We start from the raw sequence: 24192 nt of genomic DNA on the forward strand, positions 1-24192 counted from the left end.
TATAAAGCTTATATATATAAAAAAATGATGGTTGTCCACTAGCCAGGTTAACTATGCCTGTGACTCTCAAATTCCATCCGATACTAAAGCTACGACAAATCCACAGCCATATTCACTATCCTTCATCCATGCACAGTGGCTCTGCAAGATTTCAAGCATAAATGACATGATCAAAAGTAACTATCCTTCGTGCCTCTGGTTTGCAAGGATTGGTGTATCAATTTTTCAAATTACCAATTCTCTGCTGTATTCTCCAACAGTGATACAGATTCTATGATTGCACTAGAGCAAACTCAACTTAAACTGCCAATGCAATAGCAATGTTATATGTAGACAAATATGTTACACCACATCAAAATAGCCAGTTCATGAGACAGAAGCTATTGCTTTCAACCCAAGAAAATTTAATTCAAACTAATCACTTTCAAACAACATAAATTGAAAACTTCATTATAAATCAAAGACAGTTTTAAAAAAGAGTTCAAATTTAGTATTTTTAATTTATTTTTCCATAAAAAACAGTATTTATTTCTGCTAAAGTTACTTGCACATGGCTGTCAGATAGACAGCACTACTACAGAGACATAGCAACAATGAGGGCTGCTGACATATTTCCAAATCAGGCCAATGCACAACTTAGGAATCTTCAAGTGGTTATGCTCTCATGTGCCTGCTGCACTACTTGTCTGTAGAGGCTATGGGGTTGAGAGCTGCTGTCTTACAAGCTAGACAAGTAACTGCAGTGCATTTTGTAGATGGTACTCATTGCAGCCATTGTGCATTGACTGTAATGGAAATTAATATTTAAAGTGGCTGATTGAATGTCAATCAAGGGGACTGCTTTCTCCTGGATGGTGTCAACTCTCATGAGAGTTGTTGGAGCTGCACTCATCCAAGTAAAGAGTATTCCACATGCTCCAACTTTTGCTTTGTAGATAGGTTTGGGGTATTGAGCAGCAAGTTATGCACTGCAGGATACCTAGCCTCTGATTTGTTCCAGTACTTGTGCTGCTGATTCCGTTGAGTCCTTAATAGTGACTCTAGGATCTTGATATTGTTGATATCAGGGAACTCAGTGATGGCAAGACCATTATATTTCAAGGAAAGGCAATTAGACCCTCTTTTGCCTGATATTTTTGTGGTGTGAATGTAACTTGTCACTTATCAGACCATATCTGGGTCTTGCTGCAACCAGGAATAGACCATTTCATTTGCTGAGTTACAAAAATTATTGAACATCATAAAATTATCAATGAATACAGTTTTCAGACCTCATGATACCAAAGCAGCTGAAAGATGACTGGGTTTGGACACTGCAATGAGGAATTTTAAGGTCATTCTGGGTTGTTATTCCTGGGGCTGGAATAACTGACCTTCAACAATCATAACCATTTTCCTTTGTGCAAGTATATTTATCCTTCATGTTGATTCATTTACTATTTACCACAGGCCCAGTTTATGTTCTTCAGGATTTAGTCCTTGTTAAGTTATAACAGTATAAATGAAATAAAGTTCAGTATAGACAGTGTATGGGCACAGTAGCAGTGGTGTTACAATGTTGGTAATCCAAAAGCTCAGTTACAAATCAGAAAAAAAACACAGGACAAGTCCCTGTACGGCAGCTGGATAATTTAAATTCAGTTAATTAATTTGGTATAAAATCTAAAAAGGTGATGAAAATACGTCATAACAACATTTGGTTACATGTCAAAATTGGGGTCGGCATACTCAGAGTTGCACTCATTGTATACTCCACCATAGCCATTCTTGGGTACAGCCTATTCAGACAGTTCCAGTAAAGGAGGATGTTAAAGGCACACAATATAAAAAGTGAACAATTTTGAGATCCTTGAAGCTCACTCGGGACATCATGCTAACATTGCCAACAAAAGCTCCCAGAGTCCTTCCAACTGCCCTCATACAGCTAGTGAATCCTCCGAACAGCACTCAAATAGCGAAAACAGCATGAATACAGAGAGGGTCCATCACCAAGCATAGCTTGATAACACCACTGCTAACTGAACTGGCCAAGTTCTGAAGGACAAACCTATTTTACCTTTGCTCAAAAATCTATGACATTTGTCCACGGCATCAAAATTACTATCTTAATATTATGCACATCTGCCAAGATGCAACAATCCAAACTAAATGAGACAGAATCAGAATTTAACCACCTCAAAACTGAACATCCATGAGGTGCTGTAGACCTCCAGCAGCTGAATTGTTTTCCACCACAATCTAAGTTCATGCAGATGAACACCAAGCAGAGGTACAGCAGAAGTTATGGAGCCTGACAACATCCAATTTTTGGTGTAAAAGACATGTGCTCCACAACTAGTCATACTTCCAGCCATGTTGTTCCAGTAAAGCTCCCACACCGACATATATTTAACATTTAAAATTTCTCAACATGTCTTCAAATGACAGCAAAGTAGCATAGCTAGTAGATCTACTGCCTCAAATCAGTGGCCTGGGTTCAGTCTGGACCTCCATTGTGGTAATGTATGGAACACAAAAGAATAGGAGTAGAAGAACACCTGGTGCCTTACCCCTGCCCACTATATATCATTGCTGATCTGTCCCAGGCTTCAACACTTCTGTAGCAGTTCCACATAGATGTCAATTGCTTAATCTTTCAAAATTTTTTCTACCTCCTCTTTAAATCTCCACTGATTTATTGTCTAGACTCTGGAGTGTATGTTCCCTCTGTGACAATGTAGGTTTCCTCTCATTCAAAAAAAACTGTACAGCTTATCAGTCTGTGAGTGGTACGCTTGGAAGGGGTGGGGTGTGCAGGGCAGGGACAGTTGAGGAGGACCGGGGGGACTTAAATGTATTAAGTATAGATGGGTGCTTAATGGTCCGTGCAGAATCGGTGGGCTGAAGGGCCATTTCATGATTACTGCCTGCCCCTTCAGTCAGCAGTTCTACATTACTCTCAAATGCCATTTATCAATAGCATACCCTCAGAATCTGCTTAGGTTTCACTAGGACAATGGCTCCGTTAAACCTTAAACTCTTGCTAAATTAAAAACTCAGTTCCTGGGATGAAAATGTTGATCTATCAAGGGAGGCTAGCCAGTTTGGGTATGTATTCCTTGGTGTTTAGGAGAATGAAGGGCGACCTTATTCAAACATACAACATCCTAAGGGGGCTTGACAGGGTAGATATGGAGCCATGTTCACTGATTGAAAAGTCACGAACAACGGGACATAGCTACAAAATCAGGGATTGGTCATTTAAAACTGAACTGAAGTGTAGAAATTTCTCCTCTCAGGGATAGCAAATCTCTGCAATACTCTGTCCCTGGGGGTGGTGGTGGAGGCCAATCCTTAGATTGGTTTGGTATTGATTTATTATTGTCACTTGTACTGAGGTACAGTGAAAAACGTGTCTTGCATACCATTCATACAGATCAATTCATTACACAGTGCATTGAGGTAGTACAGGGTAAAAACAATAACAGAATACAGAGTAAAGTGTCGCAGCTGCAGGGAAGTGCATTGCAAGTAGACAATAAGGTGCAAGGTCAAACAAGGTAGATTGTGAAGTCAGGAGTTCATCTCATTGTATAAGGGAACGTCCTTGAGCCTGGTGGTATGTACACTTAGGCTCCTTTATCTTCTACCTGATGGGAGAGGAAAGAGAGAATGACCCCAGGTGGGTGTGGTCTTTGATTATGCTGACTGCTTCACCAAGGCAGCGAGAGGTATGGACAGGTATGGATATATTTAAGGCAGAGATAGATAAATATTTGAAAGACTGAGTAATTAAGGGTTACGCAGAACTGGCCCAGAAGAATTGAGGTAAGCGCAAATCAGCCATGATCATATTGAATGGCAGGGCAGGCTTGAGGGGAATCATGGCCTAATCCTGCTCTTATTTTTTTGTGTTTGTGTGTGTCCACTTCCAGAGACCAGTGATTGCCCTTGACATCCAGTAAGCATTTGAATATATGGTATCCAGGATCCCCAGTAAAACCAAGGTCAGTAAGAATCAGCAGAAAAAAAGTTTCACTAGCTAGATTTAGATTTAAAGGCAATTGAAAACCCAAGGTCAGGAACATTTCTGCAGGAGCTCCTCTGGGCAGTTTCCTGTGCCCAACATTTTCAGTGATTACTTCAATGCCCCTCCTACAATCACAAGCTCAGAAGTAGGGATGTTTGCTGATGACTGGAGTGTTACAAATTCCATTTGCAATTCCTGAGAAAATGGAACAGTTTGGAATACATTACAGTGCTGGCTGATTAGTGACCAAGTAGCACTTGCACCACCTAACTGCCAGTCAATATTCATCTCAAACAGAAGCAAGCCACAATAACTTGACACATAATGACATCATCAGCAAATTCAACACCAACAAATATCCCCCATCAAAACTCCAAAGAATCACTTTTGATCAATCATACAAATACTGGACCGGGAAAGCAGATTAGTGGCTTAGTATTCTACAGCAACTTGCTACTTTATGACTTACCAATGCCTTTCCTCCATTTATAAAGAATGCCAGGAGTATATTGGAATATCTGACCCAACTGAATGAATGCAGCTCCTACAACATTCAGAAGTCTCAATAATGAAGGACAAAGAAACCTCCAAAACATGTGGATTATCTATGCACTGGAAGAACTCAGCAAGACCTCTTCAACAGCACCTTCCAAACTTATATCACTTCAAGGAACAAAAGAAACAGATGCATAGGAATGTTTGATTCTCCTTCCCCAAGCGTCACATCAACTGACCCAGGAATAGTCCTTCTTCAAAGTACCTTGTCAGAGGACAGTGGGAATATATCAAAAGCTCATGGCGATAGCTTAATGAAACAAAAAAACTGTAGTGCACTTGCTTTTCATAAATAATCAAGGTAAATAATCAAGCTCAAAACATCCATGGAGGTAAAGGGATAATAATTCTGATAACAAATATTAAGTCCCGATGCAAAACCCTCTCAACCCAAAACCCTCTCAACCCAAAACCCTCTCAACCCAAAACCCTATCTCTTTGCTTTCACAAATGCTCTCTGACCCACTGAGTTCCTCCAGCAGCTTGATTTTCCCTCGAGACTCAGAGGGGGCAAAATACAACCAAAAGTCAACATGATTTTTTAATCTTCTTAAAACCTAAACCTATCATCTTACATTTACTGGGATATAAAAGCATTTAACAATCTTTTCAAAATAATTGCCCCTTTCCAAAAGTATGCTTCAAAAAATTATTTAATAACAATTCAAGAATAGTGACAGACTACAGGTGCACCTGAAAAATTGTTTCAATTATTTTGCAGCAATACAAAAGTTTTCTTCTTTGGTTAGCAAAGTTAACTGCCATGTTAATAACAAATGGATAAAACAGGTCCCCAAGTCAATAGTTAGGTCTGCAAAAAAAGTGTTTAATCTTTCGTATTAGGCTACTTTTGACAAGACTCTCAACTTCTCTGTAATACATTATCAAGTACCACACATTGTAATATAGAGTTATCCCGAAGTCCTGACCAAAAACAGCAAAAGAAAACTTACTGGTCATTCATCTCATACCTGCTTGTGAGACCTACACAAAATAGTTGCATTTGATCCATCCAACATTGCATTTCAAAATGCCTCACAGGTGGCTAGGGTAGTTAATAAAGCTTATGGGATGTTAGCATTCATAAGTCGTGGGGTTGCGTTTAAGAGCCATGAGGTAATGATGCAGCTCTACAAAACTCTGGTCAAACCACACTTGGAGTACTGTGCCCAGTTCTGGTCGCCTCATTATAGGAAGGATGTGGAAGCATCGGAAAGGGTGCAGAGGAGATTTACCAGGATGCTGCCTGGTTTAGAGAGTATGCATTATGAGGAGAGACTAAGGGAGCTTTGGAGAGGAGGACGAGAGGAGACATGATAGAGGTATACAAAATATTAAGAGGAATAGATAGAGTAGACAGCCAGCGCCTCTTTCCCAGGGCACCAATGCTCAATACAAGAGGGCATGCTTTAAAGTAATGGCTGGGAAGTTCAAGGGAGATATCAGAAGGTTTTTTTTACCCAGAGTGGTTGGGGCAAGGAATGCGCTGCCTGGGGCAGTGGTGGAGGCAGGTACATTGGTCAAATTCAAGAGATTGCTAGATAAGCATATGGAGGAATTTAAAATAGAGGGATATGTGGGAGGAAGGGGTTAGATAGTCTTAGGTGAGGTTTAAAGGTTGGCACAACATTGTGGGCCAAAGGGCCTGTATTGTGCTGTATTGTTCTATGATTCTATGAAAATGCTTTTGCTTTAGTCTGGCACAATTGAAAAAAATATCAAGATTTTGTCCCCATCCATATTTTAGAGAATGGCAACCACAAAAAATTAAGTCGTTATTAAATGTTATTATTTTGTAGGCATGATCTCACAGTGCTTGCACACATGAATCTGGACTCATTTTGATTAGAAGTGCTTTTATAATTCACATCAGACAATTGGTTCAAGGGAAGAGTTCAGCCATTAGGATACATGATGAGAAAATATCATGAGTAATGAAAAAATGACAGCAAAGTTAATGTACATTGTACCAATGGAGTGGTGATTCTTTATTCCATTTTTTGATCTTATTTTAAGATGCATTTCCCAAATACCTTTATAAAATGAAACACAATTATGCACAAATTGTAATCAACTTAGGCACCGGATTCAAACACAAACAAAAGATAAAAGGCAGCAGGAACCACTGAACACCAACGCCTGCAAGTTCCACACATCACATACTTTTCTGACATGACACTGGGTCTAAACCCTGGATCTAACTACCCAACCAAAGGGATTAAAGTGATTCAAGGTGGAGACCCATCACCACCTTTTCATAGGAAATTAGCAATGCAGAATAAATGCCGACCTTGTCAATGAAGCCCAGGTCCCATAAATGAACCAATAATTATCATAAAATAAGGAAATTAATCATTGAAAGTCAAACAGGTTTTCCTTTCATTGTCTCAGGCCCAGTTTGCTGCTCAGGTCTTGGTTGGCCAGCAGACAAACCATCATTGTTGATGGGCATTGAAGAATTGTTGCTAATTCCAGTGCTGCTTCTTCCCATACACCCCTCTCTCAAGTGGTGTTCAACTTAGGGGAGCCCAAATTCATCTGCTGCCCTTGTCCTCCTTGGTAGTGAAGATGGTGAGGCAAGAGATGCTACTGGAATATTTTATGTGAGTAACTCCACTGCATTTTGAAGCTGATAGGATAACAATCAAGCAGGCTGATTCCCTCCCCTCCACCCCCCAAGTATTGTTATTGTTGAATGCCAATTGTTGGACTGCACTCATCCTGACAGCAGAGCATATTCCAATATATTCCTGATAGGGGCTTGTATATAATATTAAGGTTCTGCAGCATCATGAAAGGAATGACTACAGGATTAATAGCCTGATCTGTTACAGTAGCTGTATTTATGTGGCTGGTCCAGTGAAACTTCTGGTCAATAGTGGCCACCAGAATGTTGATGGTGGGAGACTGCAATGGTAAGACCATTGAATGTGAAAGGTGGATGGTTGGACTCTGGTTGTCAGTTATACTGTGTGAATGTTATACTAATCAGCCCATACCAGAATGTTGTCTGGGACCTGCTGCAAGTTGCTAACATTCAATTTGGTCAGGAAATCGACAGCAGCATTCTGACTTCTGATGCAATGATGCAAAGTCACTTACTGAAGTATCAGCTGAAGATCGTTGGGCTTAGGGCACTGCCCTGAAGAATTCCTTAAGCAATGTAATAGAGCTAAACTGATTGACCTCCAAGAACCATAATCATCTTCCTTTGTGCAATACATGATCCCAACCATTGGATTAGTTTCCTTGTTGCTGCAGAACTAGTCATACCCCTAGATGAACTGTTCCAATAAGGCAACAATGAAGATACTTACTGAATAAAGTGGTAAAATGCCAAGGTATGGTCTGTTCACAAAACACAGGAGGTTAAATCTATGCAATTACAACCCTATCAAACTACTCTCAAATTCTCAGCCAACTGAAAGAGCCTTTGGCAGCATCACACAGCACTTGCTCACCAACAAGCTGTTTACCCTAGGGTCCAAATATTGTCAGAAGTGTCAAAGCACATGGAACTCCTAACTTAAGAACATTGTGGAAGGACCTTCACCATTACTGTAACATTTCATTATATTTGCATACTTGGAGGAAATTAGGAATGGGCACCTAATATTCTAACTCTCAGGTACAGCCATATCCAGTTAATGGTTTTAAAATGCAATTAATTCAATCTCTACAAATAACTGAAAAAAAGACCCATGGCCTTTGATATGCCCATATCAGATTCTATTCAGTTATACATAGATTGATCTAACGGCATTTGTGCAAAGCAAAATAGTGAAATTCACTTAAGTTTTCTGAATGAGGCCTTGCTTCAGAATAAGCAAATGCACACATCTAGCATTCATTCATATTCAATCATACCTGATAGTGCAGTACACAAGTCATCCATGTTAGTTTATGATCATATTAATGACTTAAATGAAGGAATGAAATACAATCATCCATGTTTATCAAAGGTACAAAAACCTGTGGGGAAAATAATTGCTTCAGAGTACACCAGGGGTTTACAAATGGATATAGCTACGTAAAGTAGGTAAGAAAGTGGCAGACAGAATACAATGCTTGAAAATGTGAAACTTTTCCATTTTGTAAAATGCTTTGCCAGAGTTCACAATGTTGAATAGCTGTATTAGCAGAGTGCACGTACACAAAACATAGTTAACATACAAGGAAGGAAAGAAATTAAGACATATGCTATGATGGTTTTTTTTACTGAAAAGGAGGTTGGAATTGAAAAGAACATAGCATGGTTTTGGTTGAATGACACTAAAATATGTATGCAGTTTTGGTCTAAGGATCCCAGCGATACATTTGCCTGTGAGGCTGTAAGATGTGATTTATCGGATTGTGTTTTAGACAAATGCATTCTAATCACAATTCCTGATCAGCTCCTGCAGCACAGACTGAGAAGTGGCCTCAAACTTTCCTAACCTATGAGGATCAGCTATTCATTGCTCTCCTGGTTGATTTTTCAGCAACATCAAACTATAACTTTAGTTTAATATTATTATACTACACAAATAAAAATTTGAAAATATAGCAATTTTAGTGAGCACACCTCAATCAATCTTTGTGCCAACTGCATTAGGACAAATATCACATTTTGATCATTTAACAACTTCAATGCATCAAATTATACTTAACTCAACAAAGAATGTAAAATAATGAAAGAATGTAGAAGAGTAAAATATAGTTATTGATGCTTTAAGTATATTTAATTGCAGGACATAGACATGAATTGCATTTGAGCAGCACAGCGGAAAAGCTAGTAGAGCCGCTGCCTCACAATAGCCTAGCCCCAGGATGCTGTCTTTGTCGGAGTTGTACATTCTCTCTGTGACTGCAAGTGTTTTCTCCGAGTGTTCTGATCCCACATCCCAAAGACATGAAAGTTGGAATGTTAATTTGCCATTGTTAATTGCACCTGGTGTGTAGGTTAGTGGTAGAATCCGAGAAGTTAAAGAAAACATGGGGGAAATAAAAATGGGATTAATGTAGAATTAGTGTAAATGGGTGATTGATAACCAATGTGGAGCTGTTGGGCTGAAGGGCCTGCTTCCATGCTGTATGCCTATAGTTACTGCCAATTCATGAAAAGGCTATGGAGAACCTGTTAACACCTGTTCAAGTTGTTACCACCTTGTGGTCAAAATACTCCCACAGTGCTGTTTTGTAGGAGTTCCAGGAAGTTCTCCTAAACTACAATAATAAAACTATATCCATGGAATCATACAGCACAGAAACTTTCATGTACCACAGTCAAGCCTACCATCAAGTATCCAACAGACTCATCCCATTTACTACGCCTTGGCAATTCAAGTGCTCATCTAGATATTAGTTAAATGTTGTGAGAGGCCCTGCTTCCACTTCTTATCAGGCAGTATGTTTCAAATTCCAAACTTCTGGAAGAACTTTTTCATCTCCAAGTCTTCTCTCCCTTACCTTAAACTGATGACCTCTGGATTTAGATATCTGTTACAAAGAAGAGTTTCCTATCATCTCACTCTATCTACACCCCTCAAATTTTATACACCTGTCAGGTTCCCCCTCATCCTCCACTGCTTCAAGTACAACAGCCAGTCTAGTTTCTCATCATAATTGAAACACTCCATCCCAGAGAGAATTCTGGTTAATCTCCTCAGTGCAATCACACCCTTCCTACAGTATGGCAAACAAAACTGCACACAGTACTCTAGCTGTGATCTAACCATTGTTTTATACAGTTGTAGCATAATCTCCATGATCTTATTTTCTATGGCCTTGCTAATAAAGGCAATTATTCTGGATGTCTTCTTAACCACCTCTCTGTGCTGCCAAGGTCCGTCTGTTCCTTTCTATTTCAAGGGTCCTATCATTCATTGTGAATGTCCTAGCCTTATTCATTCTCCCAAAATGCTTCACTGCACAGTTATCAGGATTCAATTCTATCTACCATTGCTCTGCCCATTTCACCAATTCATCATTCATTCACTTCATGATGATCTGCAACTTGACAAGGGAACTGATTAGTGATGCAATCATTAAAAAAACAACTGGCCCCTGCCCTTGAAGGTGATGGGTTTGGAAAACTTTGTTAAAGCAGTCCTATTAACCTGTTTATATGAGGCATCTAATGTACAGTAACAAGCAGTTTCCCAGCAGAGAAGATAAAGAATATTTCATTAAATGGGTAGATGGATTGATCTGGAACTTCTTGACTGTTGTTGCAGCTGTACCTAGACAAGTACAGAATGTTGCATTACATTCTTGATGACTTTCTGTGCAAAGCTTGAGAATCAAGGGATAAGCAACAAGCTAAATACCTAGTCTTAACAGCTTTCTCAATCTTGCACTAGTGTCTTTGTAATTTTGCACACATGTATAATTTATGTTAACTTCAGTTTAAATTAATCTCTTTGTCCACATTTATAAGTGCTGCTACTGCAAAAAGCTCATTTTCATGGTATCTATAACCCTGTGTATGTATGCCTATGACATCATTAAACTTGAACTTGATTTGTGTGACTTGACCAGCTGAATTTCTAGTCAATAACAACACCTTCCCTTCTCCAGCAACCCCTGAATGTTGATGAAGGATTCAGCTTTTGGTAATATCACTAATTATCGTGGTAAAATGCTCAATCTGTCTCATTACAAAAGCATTGGAATGACATTACTCCAAGGTATACAATACAACCTGTAAAATTTACTGATCATAATACTGCACAAAGTGGCCAGAGCTAATAATAACACATACTCAATATATTGAGTGTAAAAAAATAAAGTCTGCTTTGTGCTTCTGGACATGCACCTCTGTCTATAATTCCCTAACTAGACACTTAAAATCATCTTAGCTGTAAGAATCTCAAAATTACTCAATTGATCACTCAAACATTTAGATGAGATATGAGTGTAGTGCCAAGAAACCCAAAAGCTGAAGAAGAGGAAGGGAATTAAAACCAAGGAGAATACTCCCAAATCAATAGCATACTGAGCTCACCTTCAGATAAAACTACATAACTTAGAAATTCTATCCTTTAAGATCTTAAACACTATGCAATCACTCAGCACATTCTGGGATATTTCCCCCTCCCCACCCAAATCAGTAGCATTAAATGATAATGTCAGTGAATACCAATCATATTCAATCCATCAATAGCTTATGCAGTCTGATGAAATGCAATACAGAGTAAAGCCATTTATTTCATCAAGTTATTCAGGCAGCAGCACTAAACAAAATTTCAAATGATTCATCTGAGCCCATAATTAAGTTACTGCCTAGAATACAGCCCTTCATAAATTATAATTTTGCTTATCACTTCAGAGAAATGGGGCAAGGTAGGCTTGTTGACAGTATTCCATCTTACGTGAACACCTGCAACTCAGAATATATTCTTAGTGGGTTGAATGGCCACCTGTGCTATGAAAAATTCTTTGATTGAATGCAATAGCAATCAGCTCAAAAACCGTAGTGGCAAGATTTGTCAAACATCAGTGAAGTTGGTTACTGTAAAATGGTACAGTTTCTGTGGTTTGACAACTGTGTGAAACCAGCGGCATAACTATTTTCAGTCATGAGGTTAATCATGTGGCCACAAATGCTGCCACTGTCATTCTTCATTCAAACTTCGGAACACAAAAGTCAAAACAAAAAATGGAGGAAAAACTGCAAAATGAAACCTGCAAAACCAAAATAAAAATACCGAGCAAAATAAATAATCCTGAATGTAACATTCAGATTAACTTTCTATCCAATCACCCCTTTCTCTCTGTCAGTTTGCTTTTTTTTGGTCCTCTTCCTCTGCTTTTTTTTCTACAACTAATTTTCAAAATTTCTCAACAAAACACATCACACTTACCATTGAACAAGTACCAATCCGATCAGCAGCAAATCAGGATAAATTATGTAATTTGTGTATCACAATGAGCTCCTAAGAAAATTAATCCTCCTTAATTTAAATATTCTATCGTCACCTTTAATATTAGCATCTAGGTAACTTTATCAACTACCAATATTCAGAGAATAAATGTAGAATGCTTGCATTCCATTAGTATCATGATAAATAGGTTTTCCACATATGCTTCAATTTCTACCTCCAGAGTATCACCCGTTTATGTACTACCCTCAATTCCATGCTGTTGAAATAGTAGAGTTCAGTTCATTCGGCACTACCTTCACCAGCCTTCCCCCTTCAAGCTTAAATAAAATACGATAACGTATAGTTCATATCTCATATCACAAGACCTCCCACACATCAACCCAGCCGTTAGTTTCTTATTGTCCTGTCTAAAAGATTGATTTTCCTTGTTATATGACAGGGATTTGAATACAAGAATCTTTAAACCATCCCTGCAGATCAGATCTTTCACCTTAATGATTCCAACTTGCCTTTATTGCACTTACTCCACTACCGTCCATTCAGCACTGATAAACCACTTTCAGTCCACGAATTCATGTTTTTAGATGTGTTTCATCCAGCTACCTTTCTTACCAACTTCAAAAAAAAAATTCCTAAAATTGCTTTGGTTGCCACCTCTAATTTTTTCTACTACTTCTAACTCGATGGCTAGTGTTCCCCACGAAGTTGGTAGGGGCATGTTCACATGCAGAATGTCTGATATAAAAATGATTACTGTCTGATTCAAAACTGATCAAACCTGAGAATTCAACAAGAATAAAGCATCGCTCATAATCAAGTCATGACCACAATCCCTCCATTCTATTTTCTTAGCACTTGGAAAATTCATAATTACCATGGATTTTAAAAAAATGGGAAAAGGCCATTGTTTTAGAGGGGCATTCAATGCTTCCATATTATTAAACTGTTTCTTTGCTCATATATGAGCATAAACTTAATACCTAGTAAAAAGTAAAACCAGAAAATGAAGCCAGTTAGATCAGACGACTTTTTTTGGCTCAGTGTTCTTTTGACTCAAATGTTCACTAACCTCAGCAATGTTTTAGTTTATGAATGCTATTTTCTTTACTGCAAAAACAATATATTTCCGTTCATCACTTTTCTATCAAATGTTGATCAATATGTAGGACTTATTAACAGAAAAATAGGAGTGCTCTACCATTCAATATGATGCAACAGATCTTTTATCTCAATACCATATTCCCATTCTCTTTCCATGCCCCTTGATGTTTTTGTCCACAAATCTCTCCCCTTAAATTTATTCAGAGAATTCCACAGGTTCACCACATTCTGAATGGAGAAGTTTCTTCTCACCTCAGTTCAAAATGGATTACCATTATCCTATGACTGTGACCCCCAATTCTAGATACGCAGCCAGGAGGAGCATCATCGTATATTCAGCCTCTTGATTGATGTAATTCTTTCAATGAGCTTTCTTCTCATTGCTCAAGTGAATACATGTCCAGTTGACCCAGTCTCTGCTGACACAACAGTCCAGCTAACTCAGGAATCAATCTGGTGAATGTTCACTGCGTATCTTCAACAGCTAGTACATCCCTTCTCAGTTAAGGAGCCCAAACCTGCTCATAATACTCCAGGTGTAGTCTCACCAAGCCCTATGTAATTATACTAAGACATTCTTGCCCCTGTACTCAAAAGCTCTTGTAATGATTCAAATTAGTTTATTAGCAGATACTCCAGGGTGCAATAAAATTTCTTCCTTAATGAACCCAATATTCCATTTGCCTTAACTGCCTGGTGCATTAGCATGTTCACTTTCACTGATTGGTGTACAAGGACGCCCAAATCCTTTTGTGCATCAGCATTTCCCAATCTCTCACCACTTAATTATATTCTGTATTCCTGTTTTTTTTAAACCAAAGTAGATAGTATTACACTTATCCAAGTTATACTGCATCTGTCATGTATTTGCCCATTCTCTCAATTTGTCTAAATTACTTTAAAGTCTCTTTGCAAACTCATCATAACCCACGATACCACAGTTTCACTTCAATAGCAAACTTAGAAATATTATATTTGGTTCTTCCTTCATCCAAATCACTGATATACATTATGAACAGCTGCACATCAAGAACTGATCCCTGGAGTCCCCACAAGTCAGTGCCAGCCACCCTAAGATTCAGTTATTCAGAAATTCAGTATTTCCTGTACTTTAAGTAATTTCAATCTGTTTTAATTCTGCACACTAACCTCTTATATGGGACTTGATTTAAGTCCTTTTGAAAATCCAATCACATTCACTGCTTTTCCCTCAGAAATTCCACCATTTAAATGTCAAAAAACTCCTTTAGGTTTTGTCAAGCATGATTTCCATGCCATAAATTTATGTTGACGTTGTCTAATCCTGTGGATATTTTCTATGTTTCTTGTTTACACATCACCTTACAAGGAACTTCAATCTTAACATAATACAAAAGGCATAGTTAACCTCCACAAATTTAATTAAAACAGATAGCCCATCAGCTTTAGTGAACATGAACACTGACAGAAAAATAATCATATTTTTGGAATCAAATTTTCTCTTCCCATACAGGACTGTACAGTCTAGTTAAGTTAGATACTGCTGGGCCAGATTACATGAGATTCCAAGTGTAGTCGATGCCAGCTAAAACAGCTCAAAAAATTAAGAACAGATACGGAATGGAATGAAACCTATCTGGAACAACCACATTTTGGACTTCTGCATTTACGAATGAAATTTGATTTCCCAGTACAGGAAAAAGTTGATCTTACTGAAACTGTTTCACCTAGTATCAAAGCAAACTGTTTGCATCATTGTACAATAAAGTGGTACAGGTAGATTAATATGGGTTGGGCGGCGCGGACTCATTGGGCCAGAAGGGCCTGTTACCACGCTGTAAATAAAATTTAAAAAAACATTTAATTTAAAGAGAATGTGTGAAATTTCAAATCCCTTTCCAATTCAAAATGAACCCAAATTAATTGTGTAGCTTTACCGTTCATTTAAATAGTTACCAAAAATAAGAATTTTTATTTTGCTTTGTTAGGAAATTAGAGTACATTGGCAACCTTATAGTAAACCATGCAAGGGATTATAGAGCTGATGCTGAACATAGCCTTAAACCACTTAGATGAGGAAAAAAATCTTGGAATTTTTCAGTTTTACTGATAGTAACTGAAAAAATACATGAGACTTCATTTTTAGAAAATAATCAATAAAATGCAATTGATTTTATATAATGTTAACCGTGCATTTTGCTTTAATAATAGTGAATTTTAAATCAGAATATCATACACCGATTGCCAGCCTGATGAATTTTCCTTTCGCACATGTAATAGAAAGTAATATTCAGTGACATGATTCATTAACTTTGCAATAAAAACATTTGGTGGCAATGGACAACTTTGAATGTGCAGTTATTTGTTATTCCTGATATAGTTGGAATTTATTACAGAATAGGAAGGTTGATGCATTTGCCTGAAGTTTTTAAATAACAAACTACCCAGTTTAGCCAACAAGACTAATAGAAAAAAATACAATCTAAATTTAACTAAACAAAGTGTTTGACTTATTTTAGTTTCCATGAAATAAAGGGCACAAAAACAATGCCTTTAAAAACAGTCACTACTAAACAGTAATCTTTATGTAAATCTGTTGAATTTAGTACTAATAAGTTGAAATTTTAATGATCCTTGCCTCAAATGAAACTGTCTCCTCAATATGCAGAATAAAGCCAACCTATGGAACATACTCTATTTGTACAATTTACACACAAGTTTCATTCATTAAATTTAAATAAATTTACTGCAACAGTAGAATGGACTAGGAAACAAACATAGCAACAGTGGATGCTGACAGCAACATGAAATTGCTTGGTTACTGCATTGCTCCAGCTGTACAGAATAAGTACGTTTAGTATTTATCACAAAAAAGCTCACTTGTGTTCCAAAGCCCTACTTCAAATGAATCATGCGAACAAATTATTTACAACAGCAGCAGGCCATTTTGTCCAACAGTTCTATGCTAGCATTAGTCTTCCAACGATGTTTTGTCCCATCTTCAACTAACCCATGGCTCAGGACGAATGAAAGTCACGTAGAATAAATTTTACACCATCACACATTACTATTTTGGACATGATAGTTTTGACCTGTGGCATATAATGATAGTTTGCTACCTTTAAACAAAATAAGCACCATCTACTTTAAATTCATTGCTCTTGAACCATTTTTCCACAACATGGAAGGTTGGGGCAATATTCAAATCATTTGTTATGCAATTTGAATGTATGCTCACCAAACAATACACCAATTTCCTGGTGTTCCTAGTAGAAAAATCTCAAGAGCTGCAAGAGTTCTACAAATTCTTTAATACTGCTGCTTCTCATACTCCACCTGAAATAGCACATTACAACCATATATCAATCTACTGTTCTTCCAGTCATTTAGCATCATCCCAAAAAAACACAATTGAGCTGCTAGAAAAGGAAACACATGGCAAATTCAAATCAATACCAGGAGATCGAAAATTGTCCCAATCTGTCAAATTTAACGTTTCATCATTCATTGCTACAATGACTTTCGCAAATTGAAACAAAAGCAATTTAGGAATGATCACTACCTAGAAAGACAATCATATTTTCTAATAACTTGACACAACAAACAAGTTCTTCTTCAAGCTTAGAACACTATGATCAATGTACCATAAACTCAAAAACATAGTAAAATGTATTTCATTATTCTAATAAACTTGTACATGAAGAAATTAATGCTTAACACTGCTTGAAAATTGCAATATGAACGTCTCCGGAACAATTTATCGAAGTTTCCCAATTGATACATTTGCTGTACTGCTGCAACCAGCTATTTTATAATATTAAGAGGGGCAACTTGAGTTCCGTACTTCTTTATCAAAGACTCATAAAACCTGCCCAGCAAGTGCCCAATTCAACCATTGCCCTTCCCTCCATATGATCGTGAGTGGTCTATGGTCACCCTAATAGATAACCGCTTTCCAAATATATTTCATTTCATCTTATCTATTTTCCTAAGTGTTCCTAAACATCCCTATTTAACTCTTTCTTTGGCCATTTCCCCTGGTCTTTTTGAGATAAAATTCCCATTTAATAAAGTACTTTGGAGAATTTTGTTACAAGCTCATCCCATTGATTCTGTGTTATTTACAGCTGGAACTCATCGCCACAAATATCCTTTTGCAGCCTGGTAAGTTATGCTGCCCCAGCACTCACAGACCAAATGAAAATGCTCTAATGAAGTTATAGGACACAATTTTGACAGAATGGCAATTTATCCTATTGTTGTATTCCCCCATGTCCCTACTTCCAATCTGTGAAAGTAAATTACCGGTTTCAATCTTGGCAATTATCCAATGTAGCATTTAAAATCTCTCAAGTGCATGTAATCACAAGCAAGATCCACGTATCACTCTATGATGCAGCCTGTTGGAGTAATGCCAGAACTGGCTGCTGATTTTTAGTGATCTAAAACTATCAAGTGGCAAAAGTAAAAACTTGTCATCCAAGATATTAACTTAAAAAAATAGCTGGCCATGCTCAATGATTATTAACCAATCTTGGGTGGAGACATCTGCTGCTACTTCTCACAGCCAATGTGTTTGTGTACATTCCATTCAGCTGTCTACAATGCAATTTACAATACAAATTTTGAACTGCCTCCTGCATACTTGCTTAGATTAAAAACATAGTTCAAAGCTGCTGAAAGTTTTCTTTTTTTTTAAAATGTCATACCACATCAATCCCAATATCCAAAACAGTGCACATAATCAATGTTTTACAAGCTGGTTACAAAATATTGTTTTTGAAATAAATTCAGAGATGACGAAACACTGAACCACAATCAAAATGAATGCACAACCCCAATGCACCCCAGTGTATCTATACTGTTTACTTCACTTCTCACACCAGTCCAAATGATATTAAATTATTCAGAAGAACCCAGAGATATATTCCCTGACAGAACTAGGTTGAAGCGGCCTCAGTCCACTTCACATAAGATCTTTCATTAATTCTGTAGCATTGATTCAAAGCTTGGTCCTAGAAGTGAAACAAGATGTCAACTGGCTTACCCAATTATCCCAACAAAACTGTAAAACACTGCGGATGTTAGCCCTAAGAGCATGAATAGGTGTTAACAACAAAAATATGTATTTCACAAACCATAATGGGAATCCATCTCATTCTGCCTTTCCTGCTGCCAGTAAGGTAAAGGCACCATTTTACCTTGGCTATATTCCCAAGTATGTACTTTGCATTGGTTATATTCTAAACTATATAGTTGTATTTATCAAAATTAGTGCCAGTCTGACCTTGTATATATTAATGTACAAATAATGAACTCAAAGTTAAAACACCCATAAGTTTACAAAATTGGACAATCACAGCTGTGTTATAGAAACTGGCAAGTGTCAATAAGAAACTGTTAAATGTGGTTACTGCCATGAAGTGTAACAAGTGGAAGGCAACACCAACATGCTGTGCCAAAGGCTGGAGGGATACAGGTTCCCGCTCAATTGGCCACACACTGATCTCATTCATGCAGTCAGCTGGAGGGCAAAAACAGGAAGAAAAAAATTCAATATTTCCATACAACTATACTCTTGCGCACCTCCAATTGTATGGCAGAAGTCTAGAAGTTGCTTCCATGTCGACTCCTTGGAATTAATGCAAAACAAATAAAATCAAGTCTATAAATTGGAATTTTCAATAGAGATTTATTTCCCCCAGCTGTGAGTGCAGATCATATACTGTGATGTTACAACAAATAACTTGAGTTAAGTATATTTCCCTTTTTTTTTAAAAAAGGACTTATTATGCCATAAAAGTGGAATTAAAAAGCTCATATTTCTCCTCCATTAAATTATTGGGAGAAATTAAAAAACCTATCTAACCTCTCATATCTATTTTGAATACTGTATCTAACATGAACCTTCAATAATGTTGTGTGCAGAGAGCCACATTTAAATTGTCTATTCAGGTTACTGAGTTGAAAAAAAAACAATTTCACACATTTTCAAACTGCAGACAACTGCTCACAACTCCAGTCAGTTGTTGCCTTCTGTTAGCTCTTTCTGATTGTGAAGACCACGACGGTAGACTACAGCAAACTAATGAGTTAAGTTTTTTTTTGCAGTAGTTGTACAAATAGAGGCAAGATTCCTCAGAAATGCCATTTCTCCTTGTGCACAAGGAGATTTGTCCTGCCTTTTTGAAAAAGGTATACCAAACATACATCTTTTTCTATAGGCATTCATCATTTCTATTACAATTATCCAAAATTAAACTGGACACTGACACTTTGAAGGCTTCTTTAAATGAACTTACTTGCTCTATTTGAACAACAGGTTGGTATAACAAATCAGTGAGTAAATTTAGTACAATTATAGCCAACAATTGCACTCAAAAGCTAACCCATCTTTAGTTCATGAGAAAGTTTTGGTCAATTCCTTACGATTTAAATTTCACAATAACATGAATTTAATCCCCTTTATAACCTTTTATCAATATCCTTAAAGATCTACAAAAGGGCTACAAAGTTGAACACAGGCTTGCAGAAAGAACACAAGTACCTTTGACAGCCCCATATAACATCACATTCTGACGAACTGACAACTTATTCTGAGGAAAGGTCAAGCTGAAACGTTAACTGTTACCGTCCCTACACATGCTACCCAAGCTACTGAACATTTCCAGTCTTTAATTCTATAACTTGTCACGTATACACACAATATTCACCAAAGGAATGAAATGTCAATGAAGAGATTACAAAGAAAATACATCAGCCAAAATATTCTGTTTTAACGTCAGGCAAAAAAAAACCGACGTTCGTATAATTAAAACTCTGTTAAGCAGTTCTGTTGGGATTCATTATTTCCCCAATGCAATTTAGAAATGAGGACCAACGTTAATTACACAAAGAATAAAATTACATATGTTCAACCACAGGAAAAAAATGGCAAGCACGGCTCTGGATGGCTTACAGAAAGGCCACTCCATATTCCAGGCCTTGCTTAGGCCTTTCAAAAGACTGATCAATCTCCTCGCCCGCTTAAGGAACATAAAATCCGATCACCAACAAAACAAAACCCACATTTTCCCTCCTTACCCTTCAAGGAAACGAAAGCTAATTAAATATCTTGCATGTCAAGTTTCCAAACGAGGACGTTATTAAAACACACACACACACCAAAAACAAAATCCCTGGGAATGAAAACGAAAAAGAAAGGAGGGATGAAATCCAATATGAAGGAATCAGGCAGGGTGGGAACGATGGGGGGGGGGGGATGATGACGGGGGGGGGCTCTCTTCATATTCTGCCCCCCCCACCCCAAGTCACAGCACCCCCCTCCTTCAGCACCTTCTCCTCCCCTTTTCCACGGCCTTTACTCACCCAGAAGCAGCAGCTTCAGCTCCCTTCGCGCATCCCGCTTGTCCCGCCGCAGCTGCCTCTCTATCTCGGCGTTGATTCTCTTGGATTCTTTCGCCTCTTCGCTAAGGCAGCACGCCATGATAGAGTCGAGAGTCATGAAGCCTGAGGTATTTTGCAGAGGGGGGCTGGCTGGGAGGGGGGGGGTTGGTGGGGAGGAAGGGAGGGGGGGCAAGAGGAAGGAATGACTTTCTCCTCAGAGAAACGCCGACATGAAGGGAAAGAGGGAAAAAAGAAAAGGAGGCGGAAGAAAAACGAAGACCCGGTTACGGGTTATTTTTTTTCCACATAATCCTCCTGTCCGTCAGAATTTTTTTTTGTTTCCTCCTCCCTTCTCGCTCCAACTGTTCGCCGCCTCCTCCTTCTGGTTATTTTTCGATTATTTTAGAGCGAGAACAATTATAAAAACGTCCCCTCTTCCTCGCTGGACTCTCTCTCTCTCTCTCTCTCCCTTTCGCTCGCTCACATACACACACCCCCGCTCGTACCAACTTGACGGCCGGAAGCGAAGGCTCGGGGAATGTGGGGGAGGAGGAGTGAAGGGAGGGAGGGAGATGGGGGGGCGGTGGTAAGAGAGAGGGGCGGCGCGCTCACGTGCGCGTGTGTGTGTGCGCGCGCACACGCGCGCGGTGGCCGTTGGCGTTTGAGCGCGAAGCGGGCTGCGGTGCAAAAGGCTCGAGAGCTTTGGGGAGGGGTGGGGCTTATTCCCAAAGACGCCGCGTATTTGACTGATGTCCGGCCGCGACCAATCAGACCGAGGACGGGCGACGCCAGTCAGTGAAATGGGGCGGGGCCGCCGCGCGCGAGGGTGAGCGCGCCGAGAGGTGCGGCTGGCGGGCGGGCGTCAGCGTGCGCGTGCGCGTCGATCCCGGGAGCTCTTTAAGATAAGGAATGCCTGACACACAATGAAGCCAGTTGGTGAAGATCCGTCCAAAGCTTTACTGCTCGTGACTGGCTTTCATTTTGGTGCATATAAAGTTTTTGGCGATTCTCAAACTCCCATTTGTTTTGAGAAAAGCAGCCTTATCCAATGAACCTGAAACGTTGCTTCTGATCCTCTCCACAGACACTGCCTGACCTACTAAGTATTTGCAATATTCTCTGATTGCTATGGATCGTAATTTGTTTTCATTTTTTTTGTAAGCACCGTTGTGCAAGAAAAAAAAATCCGGAAAGCCGGTACGTAAAGTACAAAATGTTGGAAACATTCCCAGGTCAGTTAGCATAATTTGATAGATGAGAAAATGTTAACTGTTTCATGTGTGTATCAGAACTTCACTTGGGTCCTGAAACATTAACTTGTCTGTTCTCACCATAGATGTATCTAAAAATAAAAAAAAAGTTTATAATTTAGCTGTGTGGTACTCCTTGACAGTTTTCTCTTGGCCAGGTTGTCTACAACGGGGGTGGGTTGTAGTTTCAAAAGAAGGAACTGACCATTCAGGAAAGAGATGAGAAGAAATTTATTTTCCTGGAGTGTAATTAATCTTTAGTATTCCCAAGAAGGCTTCGAAGGCACAGTGGCTGAGAATATTTAAGACAGATTAATAGATTTATCGATATTAAGATAATCAAGGGATATGGAATTAGTGTAGGAAAATGGCACTAAGTAAAAAGAGACCCAATGGTTGACTCCAGCTTCTCTTTGTCATTATGTACCTTTTCTGATTATATGGTAAAAGGAAATGTTATATGTATTTGTTTTTTAAAAAAATTGTCTGAGTAGCCCAGCTATAGGTTTAACTGAGGAGTTAATTCTAAGTGTCCCTGAAATAACTTGGTGCTTTATTCAGCAAATATCTACCATAAATCACCACTTTGTATAATCCAGCCACTCCACTATGTCATTTCCATGTGGTTGAAATATATCTTCTAGCTCCATCTACACAGTAGCTGAAAAAAGAGTAACAGTCAACTAGCTCTGGGGTAGCAGCCATGCCTTTTAAAGCAGTGGTTCAAATTCTGGTCGAGAGATTTGACCACAGAAATCTCCTCTCAGTGTAGTACTTATTTTTGGATTTGATGGTAGAGTTTTCTCCATCTATTCATTCAAGTGGACGTAAAAAGATCCCATAGCATTATTTTGAACAAGGGCAATGTGTGTCTCCAGCATCCTAACCAATATTTTTCCCTCACTTATGAGCTTGAAAATAGGATATCTTGTATTTTTTCCACAGGTGTTAGGACCCTGATGTAGGGCACCACAGTGGTGCAGAAATTAGAGCTGCTGCCTCACAGCTCCAGTGACCCTGGTTCAATCCTGACTCCAGCGCTGTTTGTGTGGAGTTTGCATGTTCTCCACGTGACTGTGTAGAGTTCTTTGCGGTGCTCTGGTTTCCTCCCTCATCCCAAAGATGTGAGGGTTGTAGGTTAATCGTTGAACTGTAAATTGATAAGTGTGTCAGTGAATGGTAGAATCTGGGATGGTGGGGTGAAGTTGATGTAGAGGCAAGTTCATTTGTAGTGTTCAGGGGGAGCTGGAAAAGTAACTGAAAGGAAATAATTTGCAGGGCTATGGGGAGAGGATGAGGAAATGTGATTAGCTCGATTGCTCTTGCAGAGAACTAGTGAAGATTTGATGGGCTGAATAGCCTTTTTCCATGCTGTAACCATTCTGTGATTCTAATTCTGTGGTTATACTTCAGAAAGGACTTAAGTGGCTCCAAGAACGTTCCGAAAGGGATTTGGAAGTTGCTTTGTTAACATTATGCCAATATTAGATGAGAAATAATGAGAGAATGTTCAAGTAGAGCATAATTGCTGACATGGACTGGTTGGGCCAGTTCCTGTGCTGCATATCCTCCATGTAATCCTATGTATCTGTCTACCTTAAAGCTAGCATCAGTCAGTTAATCGTTATGTGTGACATTCTTCAAATTGCAGAGACTTTATAAGAGCATGAGAACTGGAAAGGAAAGCTATTTGAGCCTGTTGTATCTCTCGGTTTCACGGTTCATCCTGTTCCTCAGCCATTTATGCCTTTTGCAAAATATATGGAATAAAAAATCATGTTCCGATTTGAAGCCCAAACATTGCATTCATTATAGCATTGACATGACCTCTTGTTCGTCTAATCTATTCATCAATTACACTTCTCTTTTTCCATGTGTCTGTTAGTTTACACGATTAATCAGTGACATTTTCCTGAAATCCTCTCCTGGATTAACCTTTCAAAAGGTATTTGTAAGTATAACATACAGCATCTGAGGGTCAGCTTCAACTGCTATTGAAGGACTGCCACCTTCGATTTCTGATGTTACAGACCATCCTCACCTCTGA

General features: G+C 38.6%; 1 protein-coding gene and 1 long non-coding RNA gene across 2 annotated transcripts in view; one reads left to right on the forward strand and one right to left on the reverse strand.

Annotated features, from left to right (window-relative positions):
• LOC127582751 (guanine nucleotide-binding protein G(q) subunit alpha-like) overlaps nt 1-21421 on the reverse strand; it is an 89076-nt gene extending 67655 nt beyond the window's left edge. The window contains exon 1 of the mRNA XM_052038323.1: nt 20878-21421. Coding sequence (XP_051894283.1) covers nt 20878-21013 — 136 coding nt within the window. The 5' untranslated portion in view covers nt 21014-21421. The remainder of the gene's footprint in view (nt 1-20877) is intronic.
• LOC127582752 (uncharacterized) overlaps nt 20886-24192 on the forward strand; it is a 45584-nt gene continuing 42277 nt past the window's right edge. Inside the window, exon 1 of the long non-coding RNA XR_007958158.1 lies at nt 20886-21023. This is a non-coding gene — a long non-coding RNA (uncharacterized LOC127582752). The remainder of the gene's footprint in view (nt 21024-24192) is intronic.

The sequence above is a fragment of the Pristis pectinata genome, chromosome 24, assembly GCF_009764475.1.
Source record: "Pristis pectinata isolate sPriPec2 chromosome 24, sPriPec2.1.pri, whole genome shotgun sequence".
NCBI lineage: Eukaryota > Metazoa > Chordata > Chondrichthyes > Rhinopristiformes > Pristidae > Pristis > Pristis pectinata.